The sequence below is a fragment of the Pongo pygmaeus genome, chromosome 14, assembly GCF_028885625.2.
Source record: "Pongo pygmaeus isolate AG05252 chromosome 14, NHGRI_mPonPyg2-v2.0_pri, whole genome shotgun sequence".
Classification (NCBI taxonomy): domain Eukaryota; kingdom Metazoa; phylum Chordata; class Mammalia; order Primates; family Hominidae; genus Pongo; species Pongo pygmaeus.
The window spans coordinates 105,749,262-105,775,510 of NC_072387.2; the positions used below are offsets into that span (position 1 = coordinate 105,749,262).

Here is a 26,249-nt window from a genome sequence, read left to right on the forward strand (position 1 = left end):
GGACAAGAGTCTTGAGGGACAATGAATAAGTCCTAAACTTTCACTTAAATTTCCCACATTTTCCATTTTATTGCTTTCCAACTATTTAAAATATTTAGGTTTAAAATGCCTGCTCTGGCTGGGCACAGTGGCTCATGCCTATAATCCCAGCACTTTGAGAGGGCAAGGCAGGTGTATCTCTTGAGGCCAGGAGCTCAAAACCAGCCTGGAAAAACATGGCAAGACCCCGTCTCTACAAAAATACAAAACAAAACAAAACAAAAAAACTGTGCGTGGTGGCACGTACCTGTAGTCCCAATTACTCAGGAGGCTGAGGTGGGAGAATCACCTGAGCCTGAGAAGTTGAGGCTACAGTGAACTGTGATGGTGCCCCAGCCTGGACAATGGGAGTGAGGACCTGTCTCCAAAAAAAAAAAAAAAAAAAAAGTTCTGCTCAAGGCAACATCTGTAGTATGTGGGTTATAACAAATACAATTTGAAAAGTAAACAAGGAATGAACAGAACGCTACCTTTCTGTCTTGTGTGTGTATGCATACATTTTTGTTTAGAATTATATCATTAAATAATACAGAGATGAGCACATTAAAAAGTCTTAAAAAGCTATACTACTGCAATGGTACATACCCTGTTTTCTGCCCAATGACACATGAAGGAGAACTGAATATTCCCATCAATAAGAATGGCTCATAATGAATGACAGTGATTCTGATCCACAAAGAAGAGAAAGGGTATATTTTTGTCCCCTCTTGAGAGAGAATGTTATTTCAACAGAAGAGTGTTAATGAGGAATATTTGTATATAATTATAAACAACACTTTTTTATATCTCTGGCAGGTTATTCTAAGCTAATTTTATCCTAATACCCCCAAATAGTAAATGTGATGATATAATAAAGATCATTTTGGTAATTCTGCTAAACCAAAAATGGTTTAATTCCACCTTATTTCCCATTGATGTATTTCTAAATAGGTATTCCTAAATCACATTTCCAAAAATACCTATGAATAAATATAAATCCATGTAAATTCTGTAATTAGGTCAGATCACTTTGCTGAGTTAGGTTATTTTAATTTTTATATCAATTTATGTCAGTTAAGGTTAGTAAATAGTCTGACCTTCTGACTTATTTCTGTGAAGCATCTTGTGAAGAAAAGAAAAACCAGGTCCAGTAACAATGATTGTTTTTTTCTTCTCAGCATTTACAAATTTTTCAAAATGAAATTTTGTTCACTCAGACTCACCTCTGTAAAGGGGCTTCTGAAAGCCTGCCCCTACAGTTCATGAACAACTTTATCTTCATGTTGATAATCTTGCCAAGTACCTATTGGAAAGAAATTACCATGTTTGATATTAAATAATATTATTAGCTAATATTTATTATGTATTTACTATGTACCAGGTACTATATTAAAACTTTATGTTCATTATCTCACTTTATCCTTACAATGCCCTGCTGAAATAGTACTTTTGCAGTTTAGGTACAGAGAGATTAAGGTCACACAGAAACTCACAGCACAGGCAAGATTTTAATCCAAACAGTTGATTTCAATGTCCCAGGATTATGCTGCTTGCCCTTTGCCTAAAGTGGCTTTTTGTCATAGTATCTAAATTTCCTTAGTATTGAAGAACAAGGAAAATAATTACTAGAACCTTGATCTGCAAATACAAAGTGGTGACCTTACAACAACATTGGTGGTATCCTGATTCTTTCTGGATTTGGAAGTTCTTGGCTACCTACGAATAAATACTTTCTTTTCATTTCCCTGGATCATAAGAAGTAGAGGAAGAATTACTAATTTTGATAGTCCCCATCTCCACATAGGCAACATGTCAGTGAAGATTCTAAAGCTTTTAGATAACAAATGATATAGGTAAAGGGAGAAGTAACAAAACATATATGTAATAGAAAGGATATAGGCTTGATGAGAAATTAGAACATAAAGACTAAGGATTTAAGAGATTTGAGTTTCAATTCTTATTCTATCACTCATCATATCTGCTACTCTGGAGGTCAATGAACCACTGTTTTTCTCAAGTGTTAGATGAGAAACTATCCATTTCTTCCAATAAATTATCCTTTTATAAAGTAAGAAATAAAGTGACTCAGAAATAAAGTATGCTATTATTACCAATGATGGAAACTGGAATGCAATTCCGTATTTTATATCTCTGTATAATTCCTTTTTTTTTTTTAAGAGACATAGTCCTGCTCTGTTGCCGAGGCTAGACTGCAGTGGTGTGATCATGGGTCACTGTTAACTTCAAATTCCTGGGCTCAACCAATTCTCCCACCTCAGCCTCCTGAGCAGTAACTATGACTACAAGTATGCAGCATCATGTTTGACTAATTTATTTATTTATTTTTTTAGAGACAGGGTCTTGCTATGTTGCCCAGGCTGGTCTTGAATTTCTCAAGTGATCTTCCTGCTTTGGCTAATTCCATATTCCTTACTCCTAAATTCTACTTTTATATAAAAAACTTACAAATTTAAGTAATTTTTTTGAATAATGACTCTTCATAGGAAAAGGGATTTTGCATACTAAAAAGCATCATACTAACTCCACTCCTTTCAGATGTGATTGCTTTCTAAAGAATAATCTGAATAGTATATCTCAAGACATATAAATTTGAAGGTATAACCAATGCTGAAAGAACAAATAGGTAAATCAGCTATGGTTTGTTCTACTCGTTTCATAAACTGAACAGCTAGAATGACAAAGTCTTTCCAAAATTATCTGTCTCCACTAATAAAATCTCATTTTCCAATGAGATTTGGCAGTGCACACTAAATTCTAAAAAAAATTGCATTTTGAAATTTCAATATACAGCGAATCATATGGCTTGATCACTTACATTTTCACCAGACTCAATATCTAATTACTTTTGCCTGTTTCAAAAGTGAAGTCAACTACCAAAGGACAAATAGTTTGTCAAATTTTCAATATCACTAGAAAAACATACGGCCTTCTAATGGGACTAGTTTATTCAAATTTAACTACTGAAAGCTGCATTCTAATTTGAATGTTTGAAATTCTAAGTAAAATGGTAAGCCACATAAGTCCTTTTGGAGACTGATATCTGTCTCTTCACATTCATTTTCCTCTTTCATAGGGAAAGAATTTCCAAGTTAATGCAGGACTTGTGGCCATAGTTTCCAGCCTCCCTTGTCATTCAGTGTAGCCAGCCTGGGGACATTCCGGTCAGTGAGAAGTGATAGGACAGCATACATCTAACTTTGGGGTTGTGCTCTTATTCTCCCCTTCCTGCTGGCAGAAGTGCAGAGATGATGTTAGGGCCTGACTGGTGATCTTAGGTGCTTCGTGACAGCTCAACAATGACACAGGCAGTGCCTGAGACCCTCACACTGTGTAGCTGCCTTAGCAACCCCAAGGCAGGCTACACTTAGACCGGGAGATGAAAGAAAGAAACTTCAGTCTTTAAGTAGTGTTATTTTGGCCTTTGTTACAGCGGCCAAACCTATAGAATACAAACTCCATGTTTCCCCTTTCCTCAGCTTCACTTGTTTGGCTAACATTATTTATTATTTATTATACTTTAAGTTTTATCCAATTAAGCTTAAGCTTCAGCTTCTCCAAAAGCCACACTTCACAACACATGAAAGACACCTGTATTAGTCTTCTCAGGCTAATATAACAAAACACCACAGACGGAGTGGTTTAAACAATAGAAATTTATTTTCTCACAGTTCTGGAGGCTGGGAATTCCAAGATCAAGATGCCAGCTGATTTGGTTTCTGGGGAGAGCTCTCTTTCTAGTTTGCACGGGGCTAACATGTCACTGTGTCCTCAAATAACCTCTTCTTTGTGAAGTCTCCCTCTCTTCATCTTTTAAGGCCACCAATCCTATTGGATTAGGGTCTCACCCATATAACCTCATTTAACCTTAATGATCCCCTTAAAGCCCTATCTCCAGAGACAGTCACATTGGGGGTTAGGGCTTAAAGTTCACTGAGACCTATTTCATGTGTTGAAATATGAATTTTGTGGGGAATACAATGCAGTTCACAGCAACACCTAACCTCAGCACAGTCATAACAACACCCTGTGCACAACTCCATCATTTCATTTTCTACATTGAAATATGACACTCTATTAAAATGGTGAAGAATCAAGAGCACAAACAGCTGATTATACTTGAAAACAGACTTGAAAAAATTATGAATTTAAAAACAAAAATATTTAGTCTAATTTATATTATCTTACAACCAACAACTGTGCCATTTTCTGTGCTTCTCTTGTTAATGGATCAACAATAGCAATGACATTGAAGAACATATCATTCTCTTGAGGATTCATCTTTATAACACTAAGAAAACAGAAAATAAGATGAAAGATGATGTGTTAAGTTTATACAAATAACTAATCATGATCTTAGCTATGTAATTCTTATAAATTGTTTTCTCACTAAAATTGTAAAATACTGGTTATTTCACACAATGCTTGCAAATTTGAAAATCTGTTTTCAACAAATTACAAAACTGAAAAGAATGAGAGAAAATGAAGTAAGGTTTTATGAATGAAGTGATTTTTTAAAAGCCTTTCAAAGAATGATCCCATTAGTGTAAAAACTCTGATAATTTTAGGCCCTCAAAATTCTCATGGATTGTACAATTTAAAAAATAAAGCCAAGATGCTTTTGAGTTAGTGAAATATATTTCTTTAGATTTGAGAATAAAATTAACTATTCATACTTTATTAAATTTAGTATTTCAAAAAATCAATATACTATAACAGGTAAGTTCACGAACAGAAATGTCCAAATTAATCATACTTTATTTTGATCCCAGTCTTCCTCTCCTCATCTCATTCTCTCTGTCCTATCCGTTTTTATCTTTCACCGATAAAAGTTCTAAATTAGAAGATGCACTAGTTTTTTAAAGGGAAATGAGAAAATGATTAAAAGTACAGAATAGGCCAGAGGGAGACAGTCAATTCCACATTTAATATAATTAAAAGTTAATTGTGTATATTTGATTAAAAGCAGAGAATATTCTACTGAATTACTGTTTTAACACTATAATCATGTAGGAAATATTTTTCTCAGATGTAGGATGAATTAATTATACATTTTACATATTACAAAGGAAAAAGGTTACCAAATCAAGAGGTACACATGTAGTTACAGGAATATTAGTTTCTTTGGTAGGAAAAGGCTTTCTGCAGCGAGGGGATTAATTGCTCAGCAATTTTTAAAAAGCCAATATAAACACTTACTTCAAATATGGGTCATCTGAATAGAAAACTGTAGGACATTTTATTTTCTATGCAGTTGACGATTTAATTATCTTAAAATAGGAGGGGCATAGTCAGACAACAGACCTTAATGGATAATTACTGCTAGACCTAAGAGCCACAAATCAGACGTTCTGCTATTAAAGTGACTCTCGACAATTGTTGCTTCCTGTAGTTACCTTGGTGAACATTTTACAAATTACTATCCTACTTTGTAACACCACTCAAAACTGGTCATTTTATGTATGCTGTATGAGATGTAATTATGGCTTCAGTATGCATCTGTTTACTGCTGCTTTTTTCTCCCAGACTACTGCTAATTCTAGGAAGTTGTATGAAGCAGAATTCCATAGTCCCCACCATCTGATTATACATGTACAAGACAGTTTTCTGAGTAGAATCCTGAGCCCACTAGTAGGTAGTACACTGACTAACCCAAGAATAGAGCAGAACATCCTATTTCTCATGCAATATTAACAACAAGATGCTAACTACCACCTATTTAAGGTAACAGATTTGTACTCAATTGCCAAAAAACTATTGATACACTTCATGTCATTAGCCAGAAGAATACTGTCAAGCACAGTGACAGTTAATTAATTATTAAAGCCCATGTCAGAAAAAAAAGGGTGAAGAACTGCTTAGGTATACACAGTTAATCAACTCTTACAGATATATTGAACACATTTCAAACAGGCCGTTGCAATAGAAAACTCTGAGTTGAATTTTGTTATGATACTGTTAACCTATCTATAAAATAGGTCAAGTAATCTATTTTAAGAATATTGAAAACACTGTTCATTATATAGCATTCTCTTTATAAAGGCTCCTGGGAGAAATTCCTTTGTCCTCCCTCTTCTAAGAATAATTACATTTCACCTGAACACCTAGTTTGTTTTCCTCTCATGAACTTGGGAACTGTATAAACTGGAAAACTTAGAGCCAAATTCATGGTATGCTCATGACAGCAGGGTCATTATTGCCACAGCCTGCAAGGCTTCCTTCAAGACCTCATAGTTTCTCACACAACTTACATTCAATGTTGTAAGTTCCTGGGATGATGGGGTGAGTAGTTAGGATTGCTATTTTTGCCTTTGTCTAAGATGTTAGAAGAATGTCAAATCCACAGAGTCTAAATGGAAGGGAATAGGCTAATATAGAGATCTTTCAGGGCTGGGGAAAAAATACAATTGTTTTTTCTCATTTTTCACTTTATTCCAGATTTCAATCTACTCCTACTCTTTTCTTTCTCCTTTTTCAAAACTTCTAATTTAAGTTACCTTGTCAAATTTAAATTTTCTTATAAGCCAATTTAAATTTTAAAAGTTGGAATTAAGATCAAACATATCAATACAGAAATAACGGATTTATAACAAGTGTTTTAACATATTTAATTATAAAACGACTCCTTATAGACATAGAAGCAGAATGGCAAAGATACAATGCTGTGTTTAAATATATATATACATGTATACACACACATCTCTCTCTCTAAAAAGCTGTGAATAAATATTTTTATGTGATTTTAGAAGTATATGCATATGCTCATGAAATATACAGATATAACTATGGAAATAATACTGATAATTCATAAATTCAAATGTAAAGTGACCTGAAGTATTTGCCCATCACTGTGGCATACTGTATTATCCTAATGATCAATTTTCAAAGGCTCACTGACATTTTCTAAAATTCAATAACAGAGTGTGACTTTAATGTAGAAATTTACATATAAATTTAACCATATTTATAAAATATTATTATTTCCCTTGATAGGAAAGAATGCTCTTTCCGGATAAAAAATGGTATTTCTAGAGAAAATTACTAAAGGTGGTAACTGTAAGACACTTGAGTGAGCTCAGGGAATCTTCAATAGTATTTTTTTAAAAAGCAGTTTAGCTACTTTTACAATTAATGAGGCACTCTCATAAAGAATATGGGCATAGAAATCACATATGATAGTGATTAAACAGCCTTTTATTTCCACAGGAGCCTGACTGAGTAAATCCTTGGACCCTTGGTCCACGCAGCAGCTTTATAATGTGTCAACTTGACCAGGCTAAATCATATTTTCCAGAATGTTTCTTGCCTGGGCGGGCAACAACAGTGATTCTCAGGAGATCTAGAGGACAGAGAGGCAGCAGCAGCAATTTTGTAGCTCACACACTTGTTCCTGATCTGCTGATTCACCTTGCTGGCCTGAGGCAGCAGCTGGGCCTACAACAGTTCAGTTTTGCCTGGACCCTCCCTTCACTCCTCTGAACTCTTGCGCACGCATGTGTGTTTAGCTCTGTGACAGAGGCCACCCTACATTTGATTAATCAGAACTCTTCAGTCACTTTACACATTGAAAATATAAAGATAATATTATTTATGACTATCTTGAGATACTGCAAAAATTACAAATGATCTTAAGCATGAAAGATATTAAAAATATGACAAATTATACCATGTTTAACTTACTTGAAATTTCGTACCCTCTCTCTCCATATATATTACCCTTTATTTACTAGAATATATAACTAACTGGAATTTATCTTCCTAATACTGTCAAATACATTTATTCCCTAATAAATAACTTTTAATTCTACCTTAAATTTTACCATGTTATGAAAACAAATGGAAATAATTGCATGCATTAACAGAAAAACCACAAACAGATACGATTACATTCTTACCTGTGATTCTCCCTAAGAAATGTGACATCATATTGAGATGCACGCTTAGGCACAGAGGACATAAGGGCATCGACTTTCATGATAAAGTCACTCATGCTAGATAAGACAAACAGTGTATGAGTTTTTTGGAAAGAGTTCCATATTTCATGTTACAATTAATGCTTCAAGAAAGGCTTTATATATCTGAACATGGTTAAATCTACCCAAGCGGACTGCAAAGGGAGACCTATGTATAATAGCATTTCTCTATAACAGTCACAGCCTTCAACACAATAAACACCAATAACGGATATTTACATATGAAGCAAAAGTATAAACACAAATATGGGAACCATGCATACAACCTTTAGGAAAATGGTTACCTCTTGTGGAGGGAGGAGATTGGGGTGGATAGGTAAGAAACAAGGAGAAAGACAGAGCCAAGGCAAAGAAAACATTAACATCTACAGTTTTGTGATGGTGAGTAAATGGATGCCTTGTATTATTTCCTTATATTCTTTATATATGCCTTTTGTTATACCTTTACTTGTCTATATATTTGAAACATTTTCTAATCTTAAAACAAAAACAGACTCAAAATACCAAACCCAAAATGAATTGCTCTTAGAACTTATATACTCACTTATTTGCATTGATTCCCATATTTTCAACAATGCCTTTAATTTTCTCTCCTAAATTACTAAATGTTATCTTTTCCAACAAGTAAAAATCTTCTGCATAAAAATCTTCATCTAAAGGTCCTAAGAACTTAAAATAAAAACAGTTATATTATCATATATCTTCTAGAAGATATCAGTTTAGGAAAAACATTTCCTCATCAAATAGATATTTCTTTGTTAAGCAAAAATGAATTAGAGATTAAAGATATGGTAGCTATTAATCCTGCCATTTACTAAATACACTAGGAAACAAGATATAAATACTTTCTCACTTTGATATTACAAATAACATCTGTATAAACACCAAAATCAAAGTGACAATATAAAAAATTAGCAAATTATTTCCATTAGAAAGTTTTACTTTGAAACATAAATCATAAATTATGATTTGAAACATAAATCATGATGCTTCCAAATACCGTTTCAATCTGAATTCAATTTTGAAAGCAATGGTCTATATTTTAAAAAATCTTTTAATTTCAATTTTCTTTCACATTCATCTATAAATTGTAGTCTACACTATATAGACATGAATTACTTTATAAGAAAGACATAATAGCAAAACCCAAGAGACAAATCACATAAAAATCACATACTTACTATAATAAAACCAACCAGTCTTCTTTTAACTGATACTGTACAAATGGTTAGGAGCCTAGCAAGGTCACCTATATTAACTTTAAACCAGTAACTACAAAGTTAGAAGCTGCCAAATTGCCACATACCTAATTTCTCAGGATGGCTCTCCCATCACAACCACTACTGACTCTACTACCATGAGCACTTTCTGAGGAAATTAGTACATACAATCATCCTAACACCACGTACACAAAGCTCTACTGTAGACTGACATAATCTTATGTACAAAACAATTATATTTAATGATAATCAGAAAACATGTCAACCAGATTACTTTTTTTCTTGGTAAAAAGACCAGAATGTAATGGCTGTAGCCAGATTTTCTCACTTCCCCTTCACCTGCTTCTACAGTTCATCTTATCTAAAAATTACTGGAGCACAGTTCTTGAATCTTTCTATCCATTTTCTCATATCAAAGATGACTAACTGGGATTTTGGCATCCCAACTAAATAAATATCATGTTTCACCTTAAATATAAAACACGGGCTCTTAAAAACACAAAAATGGGCACTATAATACTAAAAGTACTCATATAAACATTTCATTGTCTTACAACGTGATATAATTTTTAAAGCAACTTTGAAAGCACATTCAATGTTACATTTCTGAACTATGAATCAGCAGTCTTGGAAAACAGTTGAATTTTATCTATACTACCTCTAGCGACAGGGGCAGTTTTGTTAGTAACATAGAATAAGGAAATAAAATCTTAAAAGTATTGTCTTAAGGGGTTAACTACATTGGCTATCTTTATTGATTAAGTTTACCAGAAAACTGGCTGTATTTTGCTTACGTTAAGCACAGCATCAAATAGGAGAAACCTAATGTTTCCGTGTCTTAGTTCTATTTAAAGTTGAAAATTTGTGGAATAAAGTAAATAGCATAAAATCACATAATGTCCAAGTTGGGAAAAAGAACAATAAACTTGAAAATTATGTTGCTTAAATCTTCTTTATAACATTTGACAAATGTGATTTTTCAGTTTTATAGAATAATTGCCGTAACAGAAATGCATTTCTTCATTTGACAGGTCATCAAAATTGCAGAAAACTCTGTCAGATTTTCATCCACATACTGAGCTAAAAATGTCTCTCTACTCACAGAAGTTTGATCAACTAGTTTTGATTTTATGCTAACTTTTAGCTAGTGTAACACAAATTAAGTCTACAAATGCCCACTATTTTCATGATGCCCTTCAAATACTGAGAGAAAATAGCAGTTAATATTTACTGAAAATTTACTCTGTGTTTGGGTTCCTTCTATGTGCTTTAAATATAGGAGCATATTTAATCACCCCAACAATCCTGTAAGACAGATTATTATCATTCTCATTGGCCAAATGAAGAAATCAGGTCTCACAGTGTAATGTAATTAATGGTGCAGCTGGAATTTGAATCCAGATCTGACTATAAAACAAAAAAAAGATCCTGCTTTTTTTTCCCACTCCCTGCTACCCCATGTCTTTCAGCAAATTGTGAATATGTAGTGTAATACAAATAAATATTATTATAACAATGGTATTATTTGTGGCATTAATATTAAATATGTTAATTTTAAATTATTCAGTGTTTTTAAGAAACTGTGTGATCATCATTGTACCCTAGTTGTTGATCATTTATAAACAATTTTAACTTTGCATATGTTCCAATTCTAATGGAAACATTTGAACAGGCTCAGAATGAAGATTTATACTAAAATATCATACTTATTACAAGCATTAAACTACCTGATTCCAAATTTTTATAACATCTGCTACATTGCTGTGATTATTATGCTTAATAGCATTACTTTCAGAGTGATAAGCTAAGTATTACATTATCGCTCATAAACCACAAGACTTATTTTCCAACATACTTTTCTATTAAAACCACGGTTATACAAATAAAAGGATAATTGAAATTACATTTTTCCATTAGTCAACAGAGAAAGTCAACATAATTTGACTTAATATCTATCTCCAGCCCCAATCCTTCCTCTGCACTACACTCATATTCAATCACCTTCTTAACAAGTTTTTTGGAGGTCCAAACTGAATTCTCTTTCCTTCCCCTTATACTGCTCCTGAGAACCCCACTCATCCTGCAGACTTCCTCATCTTGATCCACAGTAACTCCATTCTGCCAGTAACTTAGTTCTCTCACATCTCACACCAAAGTCCCTGGACAACTCCTGTCCATTCTTCACATAAAACACATCCCATATCCACTTCTTACTACCACCACTAGAACCATTCTGGTCCAAGCCACCATCATCTCTCATCTGGACTATTGCATTACCTCCCAACTGGCTCCCTGACCCCCTATAGTATATTCCCAATGTAACAGCCTCTAGTGATCCAAATAAAACATAAGCTAGATGATGCCAATCTCCTGCCCAGAACTATGCACTTCCCAACTCATTCAAAGTGGGAGTCCTTAAACTTCCTATAAAACCCAATATGATCTGGCCCCCAGCTACTTCTCTGAGCTTCTCTCCTGACTGCTCTCTTCCTACCTGCTATTCTTAGAACAGCAGACATGATTCACAGGATTCAGAGACATGATCTCACCTCACATCCTCTGCATTCACTGTACTCTGTCTAGAACAATCCTCTTCCAGATATTTGACATGGCTTCCTCCTTCACCTTCTTTGGTTCTTTGCCCAAATGACACTGCTATGAATGTGCTATGGTTTGAATGTCTTTGTCCTCTCCAAAATTTATGTTAAAACTGAATCCCCAATGCAACGGTGTTGGGAGCTGGGGCCTAATGGGAGGTGTTTAGGTCATGAGGGCTGTGGCCTAAAAATGGACTAATGCCACTATAAAAAGGCTTTCAGGAGTGGGTTTGCTCTCTCCTGCCATGTAGGAACACAGCATCCATCCCCTTTTTGCCCCACTACCTTCTGCCATATGAGGATGCAGCAAGAAAGCTCCCATCAGATGCCAGTGCCTTGATCTTGGATTTCCCAGCCTCCAGAAGTATGAGAGAATAAATTTCTGTTCTTTAACAAATTTCTGAGATTATATAGTCTCAGGTATTTTGTTACAGCAGCACAAAACAGACTAAGACAAAATGTGTCCCTCAAAACCCATGTGTTGAAACTTAGTGGTCAATGTGATAGCATTGAGACGTGTGGCCTTTGGGAGATGATTAAGCCACGAGGGCTCTGCCCTCATGAATGGAATTTGTATCCTTATAATAAAAGAGTTCAAGACTGAAGGGAGCACTCTGTTGCCCTTCTACCTTCCACCATGTAAAAACAGAGCAACAAGGGGCCATCCTGGAAGCACAGAGCAGCCCTCAGCAGACATCAATGGCAGCACATTGGCCTTACGTTTCCAAGCATCCAGAAGTATAAGAAATACATTTCTGTTCTTTATAAATTAGCCAGTCTGTGGCATATTTTTATAGCAGCATAAACATACTTAAGATAGATGCCTTATCAGTAAGGGTGCTGTTTGTTGTCTCTCTCTATCCATCAAAATATTAGCCCCATGAAAACATAGTTGTTTACTGCTGTGCCTTCAGAATCTAGAGGAATGTTTGGTTCACAGTAGGTGTAAGATTAATATCTTAATATTTTTGTCAATTTTAAGGAAAGTCAAGACAAAACATAGTTTTATGTTTATGAGAAATAAGTTGAACATAACTGTATCTAGTATTTGTTATCATTATTGTCAATAACACTATATGAATTATATCAAACTGACAAGACATAGGGTAGCTTTTCCCTAGTATATAACCAAAAGGCAAGGCACTAGATAAAACAGGTGCCACTGTTTCCTTCTTTATCCCTTAAAATGCTTGACATGGTCAAAGATAGCCGAAAGTTTTAGAACTGTTTTTAAAAGCTGTATTTCCTCCCAAAGTAACTTTTAAAGCAAAAAAGCAATGCCATTTATAGAGCTATACATATCTCACTACCAAAATTCACCAATACTTTTTACAATAAATGGCAGCTGTTGTCATGTGTAAAATAGCACTGTACATAGATGAACCTGAATCTAACATGCAGGTGAACAGAGTTCATAAATAAGTGAAAAACAAAACATTAAGAGTGCATTAGAACTTTGAAGATGATTTAGGGATATATAATTTGAAAATTCAAGCCACAGATATGTGAAACACACTGCATTTGTTGATTTCTTAATAAACCTAAGCACCAGATTCAGTTTTTTACTTAAACAATTTGTATGAAATAAAAGACTATCATATTAAAAATATTAGTATATAGATATCATCCACTTATTTTGTATGTGTCTACAAAGACTGTAATCAGAAAAACATTTATATTAACAGAAAAACCATGATGTAAAATTATATATAGTAGGATTATAAAGATATATTCTAAAAAACCAAAAATGGCTATCTATGTATGGTAGAAAAAAGGGCTGAAAGGAAAAACAATAAGCTATTAAGTTTTATTAGGGTGGTTGGAGAGTAAGAGATTTTCTTCCAATAGCTTTGTAAATATTAATAAATACTACATGGCAATTTGTACTACTTGATACTTCAAAACTTAAAATAGTATCTAATGCCATTTAACATAAACAACTGTAGGAACAAGAAAAAAGATGTAATAACCTACTTATTACACCTACTACAACAGTGGTTCTCAATGACAATGTTTTGATGATGATGTGCATTAAGTTGTTTCTTCTAATACTTACATTAGAACAAAATAAAAGCGAGACACATAAAGAAGATTCTTCCTTACCCACATCATCATTCTCATTGAATAGGGAAAAGAATGAAGGAATGGGAAGTGTGTCATGACCCCATTTTATTTATGCTGAGTTGTGTCTGGTGTCTTCAGCTCATGAACACCGTCCTGTGTGTGTGTCACATCAGGGGAATTGTGACTGAAAAAAGGCAGACCAGTGCATTGCAGTGTCACTGAGAAAAGAGAGCAATAGCTTTTTCTACTTACTCTCCCATTGCTGACAATACCCATTTCTCCAGGACGCAATTTAAGTACATCTTGACAGAACAACTGGTGAGTTCGAAAAATATTCACTCCAACAGTATTATATTTTTTCTCAAAAGCATTCTTATCCATCCCCTAAAGCAAAAGTTAAGATTGATGAAACTAATATGAGAACAGTAAATATATTAAATCATTTTGTTTAAAAAACTACTTTAATATTAGTATAAAATTTTAAATAATACTTTTAAAATCATTAGTATAATTTTCTTCTGAAAGAACATTTTTAAAAAAAGAATTCTGTTTTGACAAGTCATTTATAACATGCTTAAATCTTGTTACAAGTTGATACAGTTTGCTATTCATTCTTTGAGAATTTCAGGGAAATTACTGGACTAGTAAATTACTAGGGAACATCAATTTAAATAAAATTTGATATGAAGAAAATGAAATTAAATATTTATTAAATTCTGAACTCAGTACCTCTTATTTGGTATTCTCAATTTAAAAAGTGTTTAAAATGGAAATACTCCTTTCTCCCCATTATACTAATCTCAGAAGACCAGTTTAGTAATAATATATTTAAATATGGAAATAATAAAAGTAACCCTTGGTCAAAGTGAAAAAATATATGGACATTCACAGAAAATAAACCACATATATCTCATTGCACCTTCATACTAAGGTACGTTTCTCTCTCTCAGTACTTCTCAAACTTTAATGTACATACCAATCACCTGGTATCTTGTTAAAATGCAGAATCTACTTCAGTAGAATCCGGGCCTTAAATTCTGAATTTCTAACAAGTTCCCAGATGCTTTCATGATGATGAAAATGTTTTCCCACATTGTCCAATATGGCAGCCATGGCTTCACATGGTTATGCGGCATTCAAAATGTGGCTACTATGACTGAGGAACTGAATTTAAAATCTTATTTAATTTTAAGTATAAAATGGCCATACGTAGCCAGTGGCTGTGGTGTTGGACCATGTAGGCCCTGATCCTCTTTACCTCCAAAATCCCCATTTCAATCATCCCCTTTCTGACCACAACCTCATGACCATCCCCCCATCCCTAGATCAACCATTACTCAAACTTTCAGTCCACAGACTCTACCATTTATTCACTGTCTATCATCCTTCCCACGGCATAATTTCCTTTTAACCAAGTTCTATCTCAGGGTACTTTACTATAACCAAAACTTCTCCATGTTTAGCCCCCTTGAATGCTCCCCCTCAGTCATATTCACTGGTCTAAACCCCAACCTTGGTTAAACACAACTCTGCTGAGTCTGCAACTGGGTGAAAACAGTAAAATACAGCTGGAGAAAAACATACGACCAATGCTGATCTCGCTTTAAATTTATTATCATTAATCTCAAGTGGGCCCTCAGCAATGACCAGAAATCTTCCTTCACTAATGTATTTAATTTACTTTCTCACTCTCAGAATAACAGTAAAATATTCGACATTTCCTCTTTTTGTCTTCGACCCTTTAAAAATACATACTGCCACTCTAATCCTTAGCTAATGACCTGACTTTTGAAAGCAAATCAATCAAAACCACTTATAAATATTTTGTCTGTCTTTCCTCCTACAATGTAAGCTCCACAAAGAACAGGGACAGGGACTCTATCTGCTTGTTCACAAGTTTATCTCCATTGTCTGATAAACAATCAGTATGTATTTATTGAATGAATAATGATTGTTTCTTCAAGAGGATCATTGTTGAAATTCCCCCCATAATGGACCCCTTCAGTGAAATACCTGAGATTTACGTAACGCTTTAACCCCCAATTCTTCGCTTAAGTACATATCCTAACTAGAATGCCATCAACTTTAAGAATCATGAAGTAGTTAATGAAACATATGAAATCTGATTTATTAAATGCCTCTGTGCAAAGTCATATCATTTAATGTTTATCTTTTCCCATTTGAAAAGGAATGTTTATTATCTCCATTTGTTTAAACCTATCAATGCTTTTCAGTAACAATATCTCCAAATACACTTACACTTTTAAAATATGTAATATGTACATATTTAATATTTCAAATAGCTACTGACCTCAATAAGGAATGTTTTAATTTTATCTCCAGAGTAAATAGCTGTAGCAGTTTCTTCCTTTGCCAGTTGCCCAAGAAAGCTTCTCAAAAACATGTTCTTCTGTGTAAGAAAAGCTGCCAAAATTCCTCTAGAAATAGCTGTGTTCTCTTCATTTATTTTTGATGTAGGATTATAAATAATCCCCAACCGACTATGAATACTTGTTTTCTGCAAACATATTTATAAATTAAAAAGACCAGTATCGTACATATCATTTTACAGGTGAATATATTTTCTTTCCCATCCAGTTTGTTCACTGTATCATGCACCATCTTTCACTATCAAAGCCCTCCAATGTTTACTGTACTAAATGTGATATACCACTGAAAGAGCCTAACAAACAATCATTTTACTAACTCTAATTCCTTCATATCTTTGCATAATGATTCATTTGTAATGTAACATTATATTTAAGCTTTTTGTGAGTATGTGAAATAACACAAATAAAAAATATACAAAACAAAATGTAGAGCTCAGTGAATTAACCCATAAACCTACTATCGTGGTCACTGGCACTGCCAGCAACTCCAAAAATATTCCTCAGATCTCTGTCAATTACCACACCCTCCCACTTTTCTAAAGACAACCACCCTCTTGTCATTTATGGTAATAACAACTTTGCTCTTCTTTATAGTTTATCCCCTAAACTTGCACTGCTAAACATTTAATCAATTTTAAATTTCATATAAATGGAGTCATGCAGTATTATTTTGTGTTCTTTCCCCACTCAATAATGTGAGATTTATCAATACTGTTTTCTGTAGCTGTAGTTAATTTTTAGTACGGTACAGAATTCCATCATATGAATATACAGTCTTTTATCTATTCTACTGCTGCTGGACATCTGAGTTTTTTCCAGTTTAGAGCTCTAAAAACAGGATATACATATCTTCCATTTCAGAAGATGCTAAATAGTTTTTCAAAATAATATATATACCAGCAACATACAACAAACAGTTCCATTACCTCACAGCCTAAGAAACACTTTGTATTGTCAGATTATAATTTAAATCATTCTCGTACATATGTAAAGATATCTCATCAGGGTTTTAATTTTCTTTTCTCTTATCATTAATGATACTAAACGTCCTTTGATATGTTCTTTGGCTTCTTTTACGACTTGCCTGTTCAATCTGCTTCCAGTATTTTTTGGATTATCTTTTTTGGCCCCTGACTTGGAAGAGTTTGATTTCTAAGACTTAAGGGCTTTTTTTGGTTATATGTGTAGAGATAGGCTTCTCCCATTCTATGGCTTGTTTTGTAGTGTACTGATGATGTGTTATGATGGGAAGCAGTCCTTAATTTTAAAGTAGTTCCATTTATTGGTATTATACCTGATGGCTACTGGGTTTTGGGTCTCATTTTAGAAATCTTTCTCTACTCTAAAGTCAAAAAGATAATCTATATTATCTTTAAGAAGATTTATTGTTTTGCCTTTTATGTTTAGCTCTATAATCCATCTGGAATCAATTTTTGTGTATGACGTGAAAAGGCGGAAGTAAGTTATGCTTACTGTTCCATAAAGCCAACTTTGTTATAAATCAAGTGTTAATATATGCATGGCTCTATTTCCAGGTTCTCTATCCTTCTTCCATTGCTCTATTTTTCTATCCTTGTGCTAATACCAAACTGTTTTCAATTATGTAGTTTTATCAAAGATCTTGATATCCAGTAAAGCAATTATCACTTTTTATGCTTTAAGATTATTTTAGCTACTCTTGGTGCTTTGAATTTCTGGATGAGTTTTTGAATCTGCTTGACAATTTCCACAAAAATTTCGTGTTTGATATTTTTCATACTATTGTAAATGGTATCTCTATTTAAACTGCATTTCTCGTTTGTTGCAACTCTTAGAAATATAATTAATTATTGGACATTGACCTGGTATTAAACAACCTTAAACTATATAATTAATTCTAATAATTTATATGTGGATATGTATGTATTTTCTGTGTAAACAACTTGGAATGGCAACTGGAAGATAAATCAATAAAGATTATACAATCTGAAGAACAGAACGTAAAAAGACTGAAAAAAATGAACAGGTTCTCAGAGAAACGTGGGACACCATTAAGCATGCCAACATATGCATAATAGAAGACCCAGGAAGAGAAGAAAAAAGAAACATAGAAGATACTTTAAAAAACTACTGAAAGTTTCCCAATTTTGATTAATAACATAATTTACAAATCTAAGAAGCTCAATATACTCCAATAAGGATAAATGTAAAGATATCCACAGCCAGACACACCAGTCAAAATGTTAAAAGCAAAAGCTAAAATCTTGAAAAGAACAACAGAAATGCTTTTTTTGCTGTATACAAAAGAATCTCAATAACATTAAAGGCTAAATTCTTATCAGAAACAATAGAAGCCAGAAGGCAATGAGATGGGGGTGTTCCAAGATGGCCAAATAGGAACAGCTCCAGTCTGCAGCTCCCAGTGTGATTGACGCAGAAGATGGGTGATTCCTGCATTTCCAACTCAAGTACCTGGTTCATCTCACTGGGACTGGTTGGAAAGTGGGTGCAGCCCAGGCAGGGCGTCACCTCACCCGGAAAGCACAAGGAGTCAGGGAATTTCCCTTTCCTAGCCAAGAGAAGGCGTGACAGACTACCTGGAAAAATGGGACACTTCTGCCGAAATACTGTGATTTTCCCAAGGTCTTAGCAACCGGCAGAAAAGGTGATTCTCTCCCGTGCCTGACTCGGCAGGTCCCACACCCAAGGAACCTTGCTCACTGCTAGCGCAGCAGTCTGAGACTGAACTGCAAGGTGGCAGCCTGGCTGGGGGAGGGGCGTCCACCATTGCTGAGGCTTGAGTAGGTAAACAAAGCGGCTGGGAAGCTCGAACTAGGCGCAGCCCACCGCAGCTCAGCAAGGCCTACTGCCTCTAAACTCCACCTGCGCAGGCAGGGCTTAGTGGAACAAAAGGCAGCAGACAACTTCTGCAGACTTAAACGTCCCTGTCTGACAGCTCTGAAGAGAGCAATCATTCTCCAAGCACAGTGTTTGAGCTCTGAGAATGGACAGACTGCCTCCTCAAGTAGGTCCCTGACCCCCATGTAGCCTAACTGGGAGACACCTCCCAACAGGGGCCAACAGACACCTCATATAGGCAGCTGCCCCTCTGAGATGAAGCTTCCAGAGGAAGGATCAGGCAGCATTATTTGCTGTTCTGCAGCCTCTGCTGGTCATACCCAGGCAAAAAGGGTCTGCAGCGTAACTCCAGCAAACTCCAACAAATCTGCAGCTGAGAGACCTGTTAGAAGGAAAACTAACAAACAGAAAGGAATAGCATCAACATCAACAAAAAGGTCATCTACACCAAAACCACATCTGTAGGTCACCAACATCAAAGACCAACGGTAGATAACACCACAAAGATGGGGAGAAACTACAGCAGAAAAGCTAAAAATTCTAAAAATCAGAGGGCCTCTTCTCCTCCAAAGGATCGCAGCTCCTTGCCAGCAACAGAACAAAGCTGGATGGAGAATGACTTTGACGAGTTGACAGAAGTAGGCTTCAGAAGGTCGGTAATAACAAACTTCTCTGAGCTGAAGAAGGATATTCGAACCCATCTCAAGGAAGCTAAAAACCTAGAAAAAAGATTAGACAAATGGCTAACTAGAATAAACAGTGCAGAGAAGACCTTAGATGACATGATGGAGCTGAAAACCCTGGCATGAGAACTTCATGACACATGCACAAGCTTCAATAGCAGATTCAATCAAGTGGAAGAAAGGGTATCAGTGATTGAAGATTAAATTAATGAAATAAAGCGAGAAGACAAGGTTAGAGAAAAAAGAGTAAAAAGAAACGAACAAAGCCTCCAAGAAATATGGAACTATGTGAAAAGACCAAATCTACGTTTGACTGGTGTACCTGAAAGTGATGGGGAGAATGGAACCAAGTTGGAAAACACTATTCAGGATATTATCCAGGAGAACTTCCCCAACCTAGCAAGGCAGGCCAACATTCAGATTCAGGAAATACAGAGAACATCACAAAAATACTACTCAAGAAGAACAACCCCAAGACACATAATCATCAGATTCACCAAGGTTGAAATGAAGGAAAAAGTGTTAACGGCAACCAGAGAGAAAAGTCGAGTTACCGACAAAGGGAAGCCCATCAGACTAACAGCTGATCTCTTGGCAGAAACCCTAAAAGCCAGAAGAGAGTGGGGGCCAATATTCAACATTCTTAAAGAAAAGAATTTTCAACCCAGAATTTCATATCCAGCCAAACTAAGCTTCATAAGCAAAGGAGAAATAAAATCCTTTACAGACAAGCAAATGCTGAGAGATTCTGTCACCACCAGGCCTGCCTTACAAGAGCTCCTGAAGGAAGCACTAAACATGGAAAGGAACAACTGGTACCAGCCACTGCAAAAACACGCCAAATTGTAAAGACCATTGGTGCTATGAAGAAACTGCATCAACTAACAGGCAAAATAACCAGCAAACATCACAATGACAGGATCAAATTCACACATAACAATATTAACCTTAAATTTAAATGGGCTAAATGCCCCAATTAAAAGACAGAGACTGGAAATTGGATAAAGAGTCAAGACCCATCAGTGTGCTGTCTTCAGGAGACCCATCTCATGTGCAGAGACACACATAGGCTCAAATAAAGGGATGGAGGAAGATCTACCAAGCAAATGGAAAGAAAAAAAGAGCAGGGGTTGCAATCCTAGTCTCTGATAAAACAGACTTTAAACCAACAAAGATCAAGAGACAAAAAAGGCCATTACATAATGGTAAAGGGATCAATTGAACAAGAAGAGCTAACTATCCCAAATATATATGCACCCAATACAGGAGCACCCAGATTCATAAAGCAAGTCCTTAGAGACCTAGAAAGAGACTTAGACTCCCACACAATGATAATGGGAGACTTTAACACCCCACTGTCAATATTAGACAGATCAACGAGACAAATGTTAACAAGGATATCCACGACCTGAACTCAGCTCTGCACCAAGCAGACCTAATAGACATCTACAGAACTCTCCACCCTAAATCAACGGAATATACATTCTTCGGAGCAAAACATTGCACTTATTCTAAAATCGACTACATAATTGGAAGTAAACCACTCCTCAGCAAATGTAAAAGAACACAAATCACAACAAACTGTCTCTCAGATCACAGTGCAATCAAATTAGAACTCAGGATTAAGAAACTCACTCAAAACCACTCAACTACATGAAAACTGAACAACTTGATCCTGAAACACTACTGGATAAATAACAAATGAAGGCAGAAATAAAGACGTTCTTTGAAACCAACGAGAACAAAGACACAACGTACCAGAATCTTTGACACACATTTAAAGCAGTGTGTAGAGGGAAATTTATCATACTAAATGTCCACAAGAGAAAGCAGGAAAGATCTAAAATCAACACCCTAACATCACAACTAAAAGAACTAGAGACGCAAGAGCAAACACATTCAAAAGCTAGCAGAACACAAGAAATAACTAAGATCAGAGTAGAACTGAAGGAGACAGAGACATAAAAAACCCTTCAAAAAATCAATGAATCCAGGAGCTGGTTTTTCGAAAAGATCAACAAAATTGATAGACTGCTAGCAAAACTAATAAAGGAGAAAAGAGAGAAGAATCAAATAGACACAATAAAAAATAATAAAGGGGATATCACCACTGATCCTACAGAAATACAAACTACCATCAGAGAATACTACAAACACCTCTACGCAAATAAACTAGAAAATCTAGAAGAAATGGATAAATTCCTGGACACATACACCCTCCCAAGACTAAACCAGGAAGAAGCTGAATCTCTGAATAGACAAATAACAGGATCTGAAATTGAGGCAATAATTAATAGCCTACCGACTAAAAAAATCCAGGACCAGATGGATTCACAGCCGAATTCTACAAGAGGTACAAAGAGGAGCTGGTAACATTCCTTCTGAAACTATTCTAATCAATAGAAAAAGAGGGACTCTCCCCTAACTCAATTTATGAGGCCAATATCATCCTGACACCAAAGCCTGGCAGAGACACAACAACAAAAAAGAGAATTTTAGACCAATATCCCTGATGAACATCAATGCAAAAATCCTCAATAAAATACTGGCAAGCTGAATCCAGCAGCACATCAAAAAGCTTATCCACCATGATCAAGTGGGCTTCATCCCTGGGATGCAAGGCTGGTTCAACATATGCAAATCAATAAACGTAATCCATCACATAAACAGAATCAACAACAAAAACCACATGATTATCTCAATAGATGCAGAAAAGGCCTTTAACAAAATTCAACAGCTCTTCATGCTAAAAACTCTCAATAAACTAGGTACTGATGGAACATATCTCAAAATAATAAGAGCTATTTATAACAAACCCACAGCCAATATCATACTGAATGGGCAAAAACTGGAAGCATTCCCTTTGAAAACTGGCACAAGACAGGGATGCCCTCTCTCACCAGTCCTATTCAACACAGTGTTGGAAGTTCTGGCAAGGGCAATCAGGCAAGAGAAAGAAATAAAGGGTATTCAATTAGAAAATGAGAAAGTCAAATTGTCCCTGTTTGCAGATGACATGATTGTATATTTAGGAAACCCCATCATCTGAGCCCAAAATCTCCTTTAGCTGATAAGCAACTTCAGCAAAGTCTCTGGATACAAAATCAATGTGCAAAAATCACAAGCATTCCTATACACCATTAACATACAAAGAGAGAGCCAAATCATGAGTGAACTCCCATTCACAATTGCTACAAAGAGAATAAAATACCTAGGAATCCAACTTACAAGGGATGTGAAGGACCTCTTCAAGGAGAACTACAAAGCACTGCTCAAAGAAATAAAAGAGGACACAAACAAATGGAAGAATATTCCATGCTCATGGATAGGAAGAATCAATATCGTGAAAATGGCCATACTGCCCAAAGTAATTTATAGATTCAATGCCATCCCTATCAAGCTACCAATGACTTTCTTCACAGAATTGGAAAAAACTACTTTAAAGTTCATATGGAACCAAAACAGAGTCCGCATCGCCAAGTCAATCCTAAGCCAAAAGAACAAAGCTGGAGGCATCATGCTACCTGACTTCAAACTATACTACAAGGCTACAGTAATCAAAACAGCATGGTACTGGTACCAAAACAAATATATAGATTAATGGAACAGAACAGAGCCCTCAGAAATACCACCACACATCTACAACCATCCAATCTTTGACAAACCTTACAAAAAGAAGAAATGGGGAAAGGATTCCCTATTTTATAAATGGTGCTGGGAAAACTGGCTAGCCATATGGAGAAAGCTGAAACTGGATCCCTTCCTTACACCTTATACAAAAATTAATTCAAGATGGATTACAGACCTAAATGTTAGACCTAAAACCACAAAAACCCTAGAAGAAATCCTAGGCAATACCATTTAGGACATAGGCATGGGCAAGGACTTCATGACTAAAACACCAAAAGCAATGGCAACAAAAGCCAAAATTGACAAATGGGATCTAATTAAAGAGCTCATGGCAAAAGAAAACTACCATCAGAGTAAACAGGCAACTTACAGAATGGGAGAAAAATTTTGCAATCTACCCATCTGACGAAGGGCTAATATCCAGAATCTACAAAGAACTCAAACAAACTTATAAGAAAAAAAAAAAAATCAAAAAGTGGGCAAAGGATATGAATAGACACTTCTCAAAAGAAGACATCTACACAACAAACAGACACATGAAAAAATGCTCATCATCACTGGTCATCAGAGAAGTGCAAATCAAAACCATAATGAGATACCATCTCACACCAGTTAAAATGGCAATCATTAAAAACTCAGGAAACAACAGATGCTGGAGAGGATGTGAAGAAATACGAACACTTTTACACTGTTGGTGTGAGTGTAAATTAGTTCAACCTTTGCGGAAGACAGTGTGGTGATTCCTCAAGGATCTAGAACTAGAATTACCATTTGACCCAGCAATCCCATTACTGCTTATATAACCAAAGGATTATAAATCATGCTACTATAAACACACATGCACATTTATGTTTATTGTGGCACTATTCACAATAGCAAAGACTTGGAACCAACCCAAATGTCCATCAATGATAGACTGGATTAAGAAAATGCGGCACATATACACCATGGAATACTATGCAGCCATAAAAAAAGATGAGTTCATGTCCTTTGCCGGGACATGGATGAAGCTGGAAACCATCATTCTCAGGAAACTATCACAAGAACAGAAAACCAAACACTGCATGTTCTCACTCATAGGTGGGAACTGAACAATGAGATCACTCAGACACAGGGCGGGGAACATCATCCACTGGGGCCTGTTTGGGGATGGAGGCCTGGGGGAGGGATAGCATTAGGAGACATACCTAACATAATTGATGAGTTCATGGGTACAGCAAACCATCATGGCACATGTATACCTATGTATGAAACCTGCATGTTGTGCACATGTACCCTAGAACTTAAAGTATAATAAAAAAAAAGAAGGCAATGAGATGATATATTCAAAGTGTTAAAATATTCTTTACAACTACTGTAAAGTTTCTTAAAACTACTGGCATCCACTTAAATTTATAAAGGCAGAAGAAAGCAAGCTACAAAAGGAGAGAATTAAAGATTTGTCAATTTCCTTGGACAAGTGAAAAGTTACTATTTTGTTTTGACTTCAGTATGTTTGATACATAGAAAGGATAATTAATAGAATTAAAACTCTAAGTGGCCGGGCACAGTGGCTCCTGCCTATCATCCCAGCACTTTGGGAGGCTGAGGCAGGCGGATCACCTGAGGTGAGGAGTTCGAGACCACTCTGGCCATTATGGTGAAACTCCATCTCTACTAAAAAAAAAAAAAAAAAATTAGCTCGGCGTGGTGGTGCACGCCTGTAATCCCAACCACATGCGAGGCTGAGGCAGGAGAATCACTTGAACCTAGGAGGTGGAGGATGCAGTGAGCCGAGACTGCACCACTGCACTACAGCCTGGGGGATTGAGTGAGACTCTTTCAAAAAAACAAAAACAAAAAAAAACCCCACAAAACTCTTAAGTATAAAAATTATGAAGAAATTTTAAAAGACTGATAGTTCTGATATAGACATTTTTTAACTGTCAAGAACATCACACACTAATTTAAATGATGTCAAAATGTAAAGTGACATGCAAAATATTAATCTACAAAATGCTTCTATGGGTCAATGATAAAATCCTAACACTTACAAGCCTGATATTATCTGGCACCTCATTCTTCTGTTATCTCATCTCTTCTCCTTGCTGTGTTCTAGCCGTACACTTTGCTGTCTTCTTACATAAAGTATGTTCTTGCATTAGAACCTCTGCATCAGCTAGACACTCTGGTGGGAATATATTTTCCCTCAGTATTTGAATTGTTAATTCCCTCAATTCGTTCAGGTCATTGCTGAAATGTCATCTTCTCAATGAGGCGTATCCTGCCAACCTTATTTAAAATTGTAATCTGTCTGCAACCTGACTCTCTGCTCCTGATTTTCCCTTACCCAGTTCTTTTTCTTTTTCCATAGCATTTCTCAGCTTCTTGACATGTAACGCAATTTACATATATGTCTATCACTTATTGTCTGTCTCCCTATGCACGCTACCCCTGCTAAAATTTAACCTGCACAAGAGAAAAGATCTTAATATTGTAAACTAATATATCCCCAGGAGGGAAAACATAGTCACTCAAATACTTAGACAGTAAATGAATAATAAATAGATCATATATGAAAAGGACATACTTATTTAGATGCAAAAAATACACTTATCCCTGTGGAAGCTTTAGCCACTCCAGCCAGGGTTATAAGGACAGAGCTCCGATCTCTCCCTGGGACAGGGCTTCCGGGGGAGGGTGGCCACCATCTCTGCAGATTGGTCGACTCAGCTGTTCCAGCCTGCCAGCTTTGGAGAGTCCAAACAGTCCAGAAAAGGAAGGCTCCCCCACCAACAGAGCATAGCTGCTCCACCCGATCATGGCCAGACTGCTTCTT

General features: G+C 35.7%; 1 protein-coding gene across 3 annotated transcripts in view; it reads right to left on the bottom strand.

Annotated features, from left to right (window-relative positions):
- Nucleotides 1-26,249, bottom strand: part of UGGT2 (UDP-glucose glycoprotein glucosyltransferase 2) — a 274,645-nt gene that overhangs the window by 89,729 nt on the left and 158,667 nt on the right. For all 3 annotated transcript variants that reach the window (XR_008493479.2, XM_054447364.2, XM_063651063.1), the window contains exons 21-26: nt 16,202-16,408; nt 14,143-14,274; nt 8,554-8,678; nt 7,932-8,027; nt 4,225-4,327; nt 1,242-1,321 (exon numbers count right to left, since the gene is read on the bottom strand). Coding sequence is in view for 2 of the 3 variants with exons in the window: in XM_054447364.2 (XP_054303339.2) it covers nt 1,242-1,321; nt 4,225-4,327; nt 7,932-8,027; nt 8,554-8,678; nt 14,143-14,274; nt 16,202-16,408 (743 nt within the window). In the remaining variant the exon portion in view is untranslated. The remainder of the gene's footprint in view (nt 1-1,241; nt 1,322-4,224; nt 4,328-7,931; nt 8,028-8,553; nt 8,679-14,142; nt 14,275-16,201; nt 16,409-26,249) is intronic.